Source organism: Falco peregrinus, chromosome 8 (assembly GCF_023634155.1).
Source record: "Falco peregrinus isolate bFalPer1 chromosome 8, bFalPer1.pri, whole genome shotgun sequence".
NCBI lineage: Eukaryota > Metazoa > Chordata > Aves > Falconiformes > Falconidae > Falco > Falco peregrinus.
In genome coordinates, this window is record NC_073728.1 from 35,560,074 (window position 1) to 35,573,836 (window position 13,763).

The 13,763-nt window shown below is 38.2% G+C and overlaps 1 protein-coding gene across 8 annotated transcripts in view; it reads right to left on the reverse strand.

Annotated features, from left to right (window-relative positions):
- Positions 1-995: 995 nt before the first annotated feature.
- Positions 996-13,763, reverse strand: part of NCKAP5 (NCK associated protein 5) — a 245,870-nt gene continuing 233,102 nt past the window's right edge. For 5 of the 8 annotated variants that reach the window (XM_055812073.1, XM_055812075.1, XM_055812074.1 and 2 more), the window contains one exon: positions 996-1,755. In XM_055812073.1, coding sequence (XP_055668048.1) covers positions 1,474-1,755 — 282 coding nt within the window. In that variant the 3' untranslated portion in view covers positions 996-1,473. The other 3 variants (XR_008748415.1, XM_055812076.1, XR_008748414.1) reach the window with 2 other exon arrangements.

The window sequence follows — 13,763 nt, forward strand, 5'->3', positions numbered from 1 at the left end:
CCAAGCTCCAGTTGCTTTCTAGCCGCCGCGTTACGAATGCATCTACGTGACCGAGTCCGGCCTGCAGGTGCGGGACTTTGGGAGGCGGGGAGAGCCGCCGGGCCCCCCCGCGCAGCACCGGCTCCTGCGCACACCCCTCCTCAAGCGCACACGTACCCAAGGGAAGTTTTATTTACGAAAGATGTTCCAATGAGAATTCCTTAAAAGTCGAAAAAGACGATGCAAGTTTACGGCGGAAATGACTTAAAATATACCAAATTGCAGAGAATATCAACACGGATCGAACAGCATTTCAAAGATCAACAGGCATGAGCTAAAGAAACCGTAGAGTCTAGAAATATCGCAAATATATCTAGTTTACAGATTGCTGTACAAAAAGCAGTTATAAATACTTCACATCTAGAAAAAATACACGGAACCTTTGAAATAGACTTTCCCTTACATATAAACAACCTTTGTAGAAAAAACAAACCCACGCAATTACAGGCCAGCCCCCCTGCTCCTGGATATGTCTGAACTAGTACCAGTTAGCACCAACATCTTCCCTCAGCATGTCACGAACAGGAGCTGAGTTTCTATTTTTAAAAATAATTTTAGCGTTTACAATTTCATTAAGACTGAACAGGGCCTACAAAAGGTAACACGATAGGGTACATTCAGAATTTGCTAGGCAATGAGTACAGAGGAGGTGGAAGGGGGAAACTATGTTGCAGTCAGGAGTAAAGGGCGGCTGATGTAGTTCTTATTCATACAGGACTCCCGTTTATGTCAGGACTGAATAACTCTGACGCTCATCTTTCAAACGTTATGTACATGATTGATGAACACCAGCAGTTATCAGGCCTTTTTATCTCTTCATTTTCTTGCTGTGTCAAAAGTGAAAACCCTTCCGAAATAAGACACCTGTCGTGAGGTTGTAAGATGTGAAATGCACGTATCCCTAGAACACCTGTATGGAATTGCACTAAAAGTAAAAAATAAAATGTTTTGTAAAAGGGAGTCCAAGGAAGTTTATTACAGACAATTTGGCAGGCTCAGGTTTATGGTAACGCAGTGTTTCTACATACAGTTTTAAGACTAGAACAATTATAAATCTTCTTTAAAAAAATCAAACTTTTCTTGTTAATATTAACATCAATTTCTTTAAGTTAGTAATCTGCCATTACAGAAGCATAGCACCAATGTAATATTTATTGCTGTCATTTATCCCTACAAATATATTTTCCCAAGATATTTACAACTGTACAAATATTCACAAAAGTGCAAAATTAAGACTTTATTCTGTGTAACCGTTGGTTGTGTTCAGCGTTGAGTCTCGCGCATCACGATGACTGCCGTCTCGCCTTTCTTATTGCTTGAAGAATCCGAACACCCTGCCGTGAGTACAGCGATCCGGACTGAGATCCCCTCCTCATTCCCTGCTCGCCTTCAGCTCCCTCACGTGCCGCAGTCACAGCCCACTGGGAAGCGTCTCTATACATCGTTTGAGCCTTGGCTGGCGCAAGAGGAGAAGCTATCGTATAGCGAATCGCTCAAGGATTCTAAATTGTCCACGTCGTGCCTACCCGAGCTATTTAAGGAAGCTGCTTCTTTCTTTCCATTTTCTTCCTTTTGTCCTTCAACCTTGTTCAGGCAGTTCTTCTCTTTTTCTAATAAAAGTACATTATTGCTGTTAAATTTATTGAGCGACTCCAGGGAAATTTTAGATAATCTATTCTGGGAATCTTCTTTTGTTTCTTCAGTTTGCTTCAATTTCTGTAATAAGTGAGGGAAATATTAGAAACATATTTCTTATAAAAATAAAGTTATCCTACTGTACACCATTAATTGCTGTCTTTCCAAAGTTCACAGGGTTAAAGGAGATAGATTGTTAGATGCTTAAATATCTGTTACAATTAAATAGAACATTAATGTCCATTTTAGGATAAATCATAACTTTAATGATTCTGCTGAGACAAATAGGACTCCATTTACAAAACACTGAAGTGCTATTAATGTCTTAAGTAGCAGATCCTGGGTATGCATGTGTTAAGCATCTCCAGCACCTTCACAGTAATTTACAGCTCCTTTATGAATACTTTGCTGGGTATGTAAACAGGTATTTGTTTGAGTCTGGAGTCTGCTGAAACAAAAGCTGCATAGACATGTTCAGAGGAGAAAACAGCATTTTCTGTAAATTACAGACACAAATGAAACTTGCCAGAGAATAACCTCCCATTTTGCATGTGTAAGCCCATTGATTTCCAGGGACCCAAACCCTCTCTGACAGACAAGAAAGCAGCGAGACAGGAAATTATACTGAACTGGGCCAATCCCCACGGACCAGAATCAATCAGATACTGGCCAGGCCTACTCGGAGAAGTGTTGTAATTCTGCAGGAACACCGGACGATGTATTAGCACATTATATTAAAAATGCACAGTAGGATTATACAAGAGTAATTTGGTCCCTTTGTTAGCTACTGGTATTTATAATCAGAGATCTGACCAAGGAATAGTTAGGGAACATGTAGGGAGCAGTTCAATAAAAATCACCTGCTGTTCATATACAGGGTGTTTTGAAATATGCATAACGAACTTCTCTTACAGGTAATATTATCACAGAAATATGAGATAACATTCAACACTTTACATTCAACATTCAACAACCTCTCGGAGAGATAAGATTCAAGAATCCTGAGATACGCTGTCAAGAGTGCAAGCCATTCCCCATTTTTGTTATTACCATCAGATAGCAAAGACTGAATCAGTAAATGACTGTCGATCCAACACATTAATATCTTGGTTTCGATACAAAATGAAATGGTATTTTAAAGCACACTGAAAAGGCAGCATGGCCAGGTGTATGGATGTTGTGTGTCTTTACATATGCAGTTCTAAAGGGGCATTAGAATTTTTTGAAGACTTGAAGTTTTGAGTAGGTCAAATGTTGTGCACGCTGTGATGCTTATCCTGGGAAATCCTGGGCAAGAAGATAACAAATAGTTACATAGTTGGTTGCTTGATTTTTGGCTAGTTAGGTAAAAATTGAAATGCCAGTTTGGTGACTGTTTAATGTTGCGATCTTGTCACATTTCATAAGCTAACAATACCTGGATTAGGTTAGTATTTTTATCAAATATTTCAAATAAACTTAAGCAAAGCAACAGGAGATGCTAAAGTCTCAGTAAGTGAAAAATTTGTGTTTGGTTCATTAATTAATCTTCAGTCTAAAAGGTTTTAGGGAATGTTATGTTAGATTCTGATTTTAAATGACAGTTAAAACCAAGGTCTTCAATACCTGTAATTACAATGTTTTCTGAAATAGACGAAAATAACCCTTGGTAATGGGAATGAACCCAAATTTAGGATCCTTCAATAGAAATTCTCTACAATCTCAGCTTAAAATGTTCTCCCCTTTGCCCTCACTTAAAACATTACATACTATTACTGAAACAGTTTCATTTCTCTGTAGGCCAGATGAAAAAATTCTTAAGCATAGCATCAATAACATAAATATTAGCACTTTTCACTCTTCAGAGTACTAAACCCACAATACTGTATGACAAACTAAATGATTTTTCTTCTTTTGGATATTTTTCCTACTTCACAGCTCTTTTTTAGATAAACTGAATGTGGCTACTTAGCACAAACTTGGGTCTGCAAGAAGACAACACTAAGACAATACTGCTGTTAGTAAGGTCTATGATAAAACTTTTACCGATTCAAATGGGCCCAATTTAAACTCCTGGGCAGGAGGAGCAGAGACACCTACAGTATTTGCTACACAGAGCAGTCCAGATGAAGTATCAAAGTAAGAGCAGCATCTCTGGCTGGCTGAGACATAGATTTAAACCACAGGACAGACTAGAGTGAATACAGTGGTATATTCTGTGTATATGTAACATGAATAATTTATTATACCTTACAAGCACAACCTAGACTACAACCCTACTTTAATCACACCCTAGTTTCACATTTAATATAAGGCTAACAGTTTATAAAACGTATTAGAGAAAATGCAGGGAACAAAACCTATTCTCTACAAATTTTAAGCAAAATCATTGAATCAAATTAAATTGAACTGAAGCCCATCGGTGAAACCCATTGGCAAAAGACAGAGAGTCATGAACAGTACATCTACAATACATCAAGATTTAAAGGAAGAACTAATTCTAGAAGTTGTTCTAGCAAAATTTAGTACTGCAATAGAGACAGAATTCAGAAATAAGTTATGGGTATTTTTGGATATAATTTGTCCTTTTTAGATGTCTTAATGCCCAGTTAAGGCATCTTTTTGTAAAAAAAGAAAAATAATCTTTTCCTTTCTCTAACACATTACTGTAATAGTATGCAAGTAAGTAAAGGCAATGCTTATGTGACACGGAAAGTAATATTTCGCGGGTTTTCATTTGATGTAGGTGTAATCTGCTTGGCTACACCAGTTTCAGGCCACCTGTTGCTAATTTTGTAATCAGGTAAGAAAGTAGGGTCACCTGGACAGGACTTTTGGTAGGGAATTAATATTCTAGAAGTATACTCTGATATCAGTTGTGCAATATGTACAGTATGATCTTATCTCATGGTTTTATTAGTACAGCTACACTTAAATCTGTTACATTTTTCTGTTAAATTGTATATGGAATAAAAATATATTTGTAGTTTGAGGGTTAAAATACAATATTATAGTCCTTGACACATAAAAGAAAACATTCACAGCCTAAGCTCCATGAGCAAAAATACAAAAAGCTTTAAGCAGAAATATTAATGTAAGAATATGCATAATCACAAATAATTTTCTCCCACAGTAACAAAATTATGTGTACTCCTGGAGCTGAAAAGTCACCGATAACTTCTTTAAACTTGGCATGTCAGAACAAATGTTACCCCAAGTTCTTTAAGGATTTTTTTCCTAGTTACTATAGATACAATTTGGAAAAAAGTAACAGTGTATTAATTTAGATTCATACTTAATTAAGTTTCTTATTTTTCATGGCAGTCACAATAGCTGCTAGATGAATCAAAAGGCAAAACCAAAGCAACCATTATTAGAATTTGTTTGATAAATTGTGTATGTGGTTAAGTAGTGTCTTTAGTTTTGTTCATATACATCTGTTACTGACTTCAGCAGAATCACAGTTATAACAAAGAACAAGGGTTAGCTCGAAGATGTTAGCATTGTGCATCTTAAAGTAATTAGTTCATTAATGCATTTGAGAGTCACACTAATGTGAATCAGCAGCTTTTCCTGCAGATAGGAACATCTGACAGCAGACCAGATGTGTTTGGTATCCATGAGAACTGGGTGAGATTTGGTAATAGTGTAGAGCAGCTAACCTCCAAGTCGTGGGTTCCAGTCAAATCTTTCCTGTATTAGTAGTAATTTTCTGCATAATTAGCTGGTGGTTTTATCACTGCAGGAAAAAAAAAAGGACTTGGTGATATAGTTCAGTATTGCTAGAAGAGCTAAGACAGGGCCAACAGCATGTGCTTGCTCTCAGACAGGATTCTTCTCAGAAAAAATAGTTAAAAGCCATTTCAGCCTGAAGGTGTTGACTTTGCTGCTGGCTATTCTGCCTGTGTTCTATGAATAAATAAGGTGTCTGCTGCATTCGGTGTGGTCACTATATGTTTTCCTAAGCATTAACTTAAGGGAAAAGATAAAAAAACGTAGTCACAGATTTTGGTCTAAGGAAAAAAAAAAAAAAAGGCTCAGTGCAGAAAAGGACTGTGGTTTTCACAGTGTCTCTGTAAAAGCATTGGCCTGTCATCCCAAAGCAGATCAATAGATAGTTGGTTTTACTTATACTATATTTTTGTATAGAAAGTCTGTACCGTTGTAGCCTCAGGGTATGGGGAGCATTTGTGGTTCTTCTCTGTGTAAGCAGAGAGCTTCCCACCACTGGCATTTCTTAGCTAGTCAGTATGGGGTGTTTTTTTTTTTTTAGAAGAGTAGAAACTCTATCTGACATAATACAGACACTCATCACGAGTCACATCACTTTGAAATAAACTCATGAGTTATGAACCAGAATAATGTTTCCTTGTCGGCAACATCCTAAAGGGAATAACTAAAACCCATTAGTGATATAATAAAATCTGGCATGTCACTTCAAGCACAGGAAATTAGGAAAAGAAAACTAGCCTGCAGTTACACTGATACATTATAAATAGGTGTTATTTCTACATTAATACATCAAATTAGATTTTTTTAAAACTTTAAAAATGAGAGGTTACATATGGGTAGAATGCATTTTCAGTGCTGTGTGTGTGATGAAGGACCAGTCACAACCGTAGCTGTTCTGAATGGCACAAAGACTCTGCAGGTCTAACGGGAAGGTGCAGGGAAGGCTGGTTCATAGGTGCAAAGGACCCCACAGCTGGCATGCAGAAAGGAATGAAACAGCAAGTCCATTTCTTCTAGATGGTAACACACAGAAGCCCTGATAGCCTGGAGGTCAGGCTATGCTTATAAGGCATGCCAGAGCCCAGAATTAGCAATGAACCATTCTGCAGGATAAATGTATTTTCCAGCTGTCTAAGTTTAGTTAACCAGCACTTTAAAGGGTTCAGAATCAGTTACACACAAAAATAAAATGAACTTTATTTATGTCTCTCATGCACCGGGCAATTTAGTTTTTAGATTAACACAGAAGCAAGAAGGGCATTGCTTCTAGTGAAGTGTAACTGGAAAACACTATTGGGTAAAAACAACTAAATTGCTATGAGAATTAAATATAGATCAACAAAATCAATACTTAATTGTATAACTCTAGGTCTTTCATTTCAGATCTGATCTCTAATAGGAGATACAAAGTATGTTCACTTTTTATTTTTTTAGTTATTATTTAAAACTCTATTGTAAAGGAAAACTATTTTCTAGGTTTTTAACTTTTAAAAACTTGTTACTTTGTCTGTGTATGTTGATCCCACAATGCTACTGTTTCTTATTTCAAATTCAGAGTTCTAGCAATTTAGACATCCTCCAAGTCCTGTAATTGCTTTGCATTTATGACACAATGTTTTTAAATGGGATACGCAGTTGCAGGATTGCATAGGTTGCTCATATGTAACCTCTGTAGTAGGACATTTTTACTATGTTCACAGCTTCTTGTAAAATAAAGTGTATTGAGATACAGAGCAGGATTCTGATCACAGATACACTGGTGTAATCAGAAGTAACTTCTCACCGAATTCAATGGTGTTACACAACCAGCCTGCCGTAGGAAGGTGTTACATGAAAAGTGTTGGTTTTGAACTACCGGGTAGTAGCTTTCTATCAGCCAGCCAGGACAGAATGCAATGGTAGGCTGTGTCGAACGCGAACAATCTCCAGATCTCATTTAACATCAGGTGGACAGGTAACACTCTGCAGTGAAAACAGCTGTACAGTCACATCCAGGAAACCACAAAGGTGAAAGCTGTAACTGCATGACCTCTGCTGTATTACAGCTGAGCTAAAAATGTGATGTTTGAACTTCTTTCTCTTTAAAGCATAACCTTAAATAATAAGATAAGCCTTGCTCTCCCTTCTATATTGTCAGAAGCTTTCATCTATTTTCTGGACTGACAGTAAAATAATTTTTGAAATAATGAATCACTTTTCTTTTTTCTACTTGAGCAGAAATCCCACGATTATTTTGCTGCAGCAGACAATGACATTCTCAAAGACACACCATCAGATTTTCAAGATAAAGAATAAGTGCCAGCTTCTTTTCTTAGGAAAAAATACATTGATACGAAGTACTTTCAAGTTCATTAGTCTGTTCAGCAGTTTATAGGAAAGCCATATATACATAGGTAGGTATCATCCACTTGTGGCACGATGGGAAAAATAACAATGACAACAGAACCAAAGCTTGCCTACTGAATTTAAGTGTCACAATCTACAAATGTATTTTAGCATCACAAGGAGAGCGCTTCTGATAATCCTGAATTGTAAGTAAATTATCTTAGAGGAAATAAAGCTGATTAGCATGAACTGTGTATGATTCATAACTGTTGATCTGGACAAAACAGCTATTGCTTAATGTGTAGGTGACTGTGGCGTTGAGACTCACGTTGTCTACAGCTTGAATTTTTGTGTAGTTTAGGACATGAAAGATAGTTTAGTGAATTGAGCCTTATGCTTTCAAAGGCATCATTTTCATAAAATGATGAGATGACTAAGTACATTCAGCATTTTAATGCCAAGAATATCATCCTCATAAGTATATGATTATTTTGTTGGTATGAGAAGACTGTTTGACCCAATTAGGTATATACCAACCCTCTTTGAACTTTCACATAATTTAATAAACAAGGATTTTCAGGTCCCAGTTTCCAGGTCAGGTAAATCTAGCTTTTTACTTTCTGCTTACTTAGAAACTGAATGCCACAAATGCAGTTGTTTTCTCATAGTGCCTCAGAATGGCCGCTGGCTGCATCAACTGTATGCGGACAAAATTTATTTAAAATGGAAGAAGAAAATACAATTCTAAGTGGCAACACCTTGGAAAATGGTCACAATGCAGGTGCTCAATCAAGCATGTTGAGGGGATTTATTAAAAACCCAATCAATTCAACACCAGTCCTTTCTCCAGAAGGTAAAGCAAGGCCTTGCTGTGTTCACATTGGTGGAATCACCAATTTTGCTTCTCACAGAGGGAATTTACCCACTAAAAGCAATGCTTACTGCAATCAGAGGCTCATCACAAAGCATTAAGGAAGAAATATCCATGGTGAGAAAGGAAGCCGATACTCAGTTTTTAGAACCTGACAGACTGAAAATGAACAAGACATGCATAGGATACACTTTACTTTTCAACATCCTTTTAGCTTTACTTGTAGAGGGAGTTAAATAAACCAAATTGTTCTGATTTTCTAGTGACGGGAAAAAAATTACAGTGAAAAAAAATTCATATTGACAGAAAAGATTGCTGACAAAGTTACTGAACTCTGCTTAACCATTTGAAGTTCAGTGCTATTCCTTGACAGAATTATGCTGAGGGTTACGTTGCCAGTGATAACTGAACGGTACTGGAACTATGCAGTCCTAAGTAACTTCACTGTTCCAGTCTTCATCAGACTGTATTTCACCACATGGCATTTAAGTATACAGAGCTTTGCCCTACTGAATGAAAGTCCTCAACTTGATGAAAGTATGGCTGATTGTTCCAATAAAGAAGGGGCTTTATAAAAAAGGGGTTACAATTTTATCCTAGATTAGAGGTTTGGAGTTTTTTTCTTTAAAAAAAATTGGGATACTTACTCAGAACTGAATCAAGAAGGGGAAAAATATGGTTCAAGAAAAGTTTTTTTAAAATGTAATACAAAATGAGGTTCTTAAAAAGATAGATTCTATCCCACATTTGACTGCAGCAAAAAAATCCTTTCAAACTCAGTAAATGCAGGATCATACTCATACAACATATAATCTCCCTGACATTTTCAGTAATCGGGGTCATTTTTCTGAATGGCTGAACTATTCTCAGACTACTGGTTCCTAAGTATTAGCTGTGTCATCTTCCACCTTTGGCTTTTTTGAACAAGACTATTTATTTTGGTAATTACAAAGACACTTATCCTCTCACTGTCTAGAGATGTCTCAGTTCCTGGTCTGTAATGTCTCTATGTCAGTCACCCAGCATACTGGTGGAAAATGGAACTGCCCTTCAAAACTATACTGCAGATGGTAATTGGTAGAGGATAATGATTTTCCTCACTAGTAATCCTCTCTTTTGAGTACTGGACTAGATTCATGTCAGGTTAGCTTGTGACTATCCAGGGTACATCAGCTGACCTATGGGCAAAAAGGCAGAAGCAGCAGATAGAAAAGGAACAACGTTATGTGGCAGCATCAAGAACAAATCAGCAGTATGAAGAAACCATGCAGAAATAATTCTCCCAGCTATGAAAACTGGCTTGTATGTGCACTAAGAGGGCTGTGCTGTCTGCAAGGGCGTTCAAAGAGTATGAATCTCTGCTGGAAGACCTGCAGAGGAAAGTAAGGGAATATCCCTTCTTACAAGTTTAAAAGATGATTCATAGACGTAATTTAAACAAAGGAGTGAACTCCACAGCAAATACTTTTCTCATTTTTAGCCTCTGAGGAGGACAGTTGGAAGACACAAACAATCTTTCCAGACCCATCACTCCACCTCTGCATGACTGCACATTTAGCCACTGTGGAGGGAGCCTCCATGTTGGTGTACACAGTGTGCACACATCAGAATAATACCTTTCCCAAGCTCTCACCAAGCAGAAATACAGAGGTGATAACCTTCACATTTGGAAACGGGATCTTTATTCTTAAAAAATTCTGAATTATCATGCTTAAATCCCACCCCAACAAAAGAGTTTATTTTAGGAGCCTGAAGCTGTCATTTTCCTTTCCACTCCAGATCTTAATCAACTCTTTATATATTAGATGTTTTTTACCTCTTATGAATGTAATGAAAAACCATTGCCTTTTCTTTCCTCTTCTGTGACACCTGGCGTCTGGAAGGCACTAATGACCCGCCCCCCCCCCCCCCCGGGTGTGCCCTCCTCTATAGGGATGTAGATACCACCTTCCCTAAGTGAGGGTTAGGGGATGTGGCTGGGCAATCATGCCACATGTTGCATTGGTCAGTGCTTCTGGAGGCAGCAAAGGAAGAGGCCCAGGTTGCCTTCCCGGTAAATCTGTCACAGCCTGACCTATGTGCATGCTGTTTTCTGACCCTGTGCAATGAAGACTACAAAAGTTGCTTTGTAATCAGAGAAAACTGGGACAGGATAGATGCAAATAATGATGCTGGTTACATGACTGCACTTGCCACCTCTTCTGCTGACATGATGTGTGCTATTTTCAGTACTGATTCAAGCAAAGCATGAAGTGCAGAATGGAAACCTATGTTTAAGTTCATCTGCCATCAAATCCTACATAACAGTACAGTTATTTACATGTACTTTCTAAATTTATGCAAACAATTTATCTTTGCTGTAGGGCAGAATATTTTGAGGGACAGAGACACAACATCCACAAAAATCTGAGCAAGAGTTTCAGATATAGGCTGCAGAACTAAATTAAAGTAGAAGGATAAATCCTCTCATGCAATTTTTAGTTCATTTTAGTACACCAAGTTGTATCAATAAAGAGCCCATAGTATAAGTCAGCTAGAAAATAAATGCTATGAAGGATGTTCCATTTTATGTTGTTTGAATTTGATTAGTGATTAGTCTTGGCGGTTAAACCACATGGGAACAGTAATCAAGGTTTCTCTACTGCAGTTCTGTAACAACTGGAAAACACTGTTGGCTTATGTCCTATACCATGATGGGATATTAACCTAAAATCTAATTAATCTATGAATGAATTACGGTTCCAGAAACATACTATATTATAATCAATTTTAAGTGAGTTCCTAACAGAAGATAAGATGAAGAAAAAGCTGTAAAATTACCAGAGGTTGATAAATTCTGTTTACTATGACTGATGATTTTTATGGAGGATAATTTTACAATCCATCAAACTTTTGTCAGTTCAAGAATCATGCTGCCAAACGTATGCAGTAAATTAATTTTTAAATTTACATATTTATTAAAAATCTTATTGAAAACAGCAGGAAGTAAGCCTTGTTTGAATAATAAAATAACTTGTTATTCTACTGGAAAGAAAACAAAAAACCCACCCCAACCAACCTTCTATTAAGATGATTTTAGAGTAAGGCAATAATTATAAACAGCTACATGAATTAGTTAACCAAACAATGTATTAAATAGCCAGCCCAAAATTAATCAAGAATTTAAAAAACTGTTGGAAGATAATCAAGTAAAAATTGTAATTTAAAAGCTCAGAAATTAATGGCTGAGTTCCAGATGTGCTCGAGGACATGTTTGTTAACTCAGGTCCATTGGCAGGAGCTCCTGGATTGCCTCTGAAAGAATGGGGAGCTGCAGGTATGTCTGCCTGTGTGGCTTCCCCACTCAAGGTGCTGAAGAGGAGCGTTAGCAATCTTCTCATGCACATGGACACAGGAATGTGCCCAGTGTGATTGTGATGCTCAGAAAATCATTCTGTGACCTAAGCCTACTCTCACAGAACAGAAGTCCACTGTAAGAAGGTGCACACTGGGTACCTCCTGCTTGCTAAAAGCTGAAGAACCATAGAAACATCTGCTAAACAAGGGAATAAACAAAGACAACAAAGGAGGAAAGACCATGGCACATGGTACGGTGTGGCATAATGCATGAGGAGAGCAAGAACTACTTCCCCACCATTTATACAAGGAAGGACGAAGAAGCGTGCAAAAATGGTGGAACTGGGAAGCATGGTGATATGATCTGAGGCAAGTAAGGCACCTCGGAGACCAGCCGAGCAGAGTCCTTCACTGTGTCTACTTGCAAGGTCTCATTTACCTATCTGCTATGTTACACAGATTTTCTGCTTCACCTTTGATGTATTACTCCACTGCCGTGATTCCTGTTCTGTCCATAACCCATGGACATGGTCCTGGTATCGAAACAGCATGGTAACCAGGTTTCATGTCCTCTTTGTTTCCTTCCCTGGTCTCACTTCCACAATTGCTGCAGTCTTCTTTGACCACTACCATCACTGGGGCCAGCCATTCACACTCTTAAAATACTTACTTTGTGTATACAAAATCCGTAAGCAATGCTACCCGCATCCACCAGAAACAACCTGCATAATGATAACAATCGTGCTTCCTTGCTCAGTCTCTCACTTGTCTCATGAGAGACCGGGGTCAAGGAACAGGCTTCTCATTCAATTTATGGCTTATGGAGTACGTGGTGTATGTTCAAGTAGTGCAGTATGCCTCGTACCTGAGAGAATCTGTGTCATTTGGAGCATCCACCATGGTTAACCAGGAGAAAGCACTACACCTGTGCTTGCGGTGACAACACCGAGAACAGAAACAGGCTGAGATTAAATTTAATAATTTAGCCAGCGGATTAAAATATATATTGATGAAAAAAATACAGATTGTAACTAATCTCATGTTTACCAGACAACTCAAGGATATAGTCCTGAGCATTGTGACTCAGTAACCATGCTCAAAATGCTCGTTTTCCAAAAGGAAACGAGACACAGGGCTACATGAAAGGAATAGGCAATTTATGTCATAAACACAGACTGTAGATTATTCCTTTGCCCAGCTCTAAAGGATAATAAAAAAGAAACATTGTGAATTAAGTATGGTAATGCTGGGCACCAAGATGACCACTGCTGGAGATGCAGATGGAAGTTCCTGCAGCCAGGAGATTTATGTTAAACTCGCCTCCTCACAAAATTAAAGCAGTGATACACATTTTGATTAACACACATATCATCTGGCTGTGAGCCGAAAGGAATTTTAGTTAATTTCATATAGAATTATAGAATGGTTTGGGTTGGAAGGGACCTTAAAGACCATCTAGTTGCAACACCCTACCATGGGCAGGGACACCTTCCACCAGCCCAGGCTGCTCCCAGCCCCATCCAGCCTGGCCTGGAGCACTGCCAGGGATGGGGCACCCACAGCTGCTCTGGGCAGCCTGGGCCAGTGTCTTACCACTCTCATAGTGAAGTTTATGGGTTTAGATTTGTTTGCTTCATCTTTTAGACACAAGTACATCTGTTTGTGGTCTTGAGAACCTCTATCCTGTATTGTGGTTCAGCCAGTCATACAAAACGTCTCTCACCTGGATCTGGTAGGAAGCATTAGTGGTTGCAAACTCTCTGTGAGGGGCACAGCCTCAATACAGAAAGGAGTCAAGGACAAGTGTGCTGGACATACCTTTGCCTTTCACTTTTGCCTTCCCTGG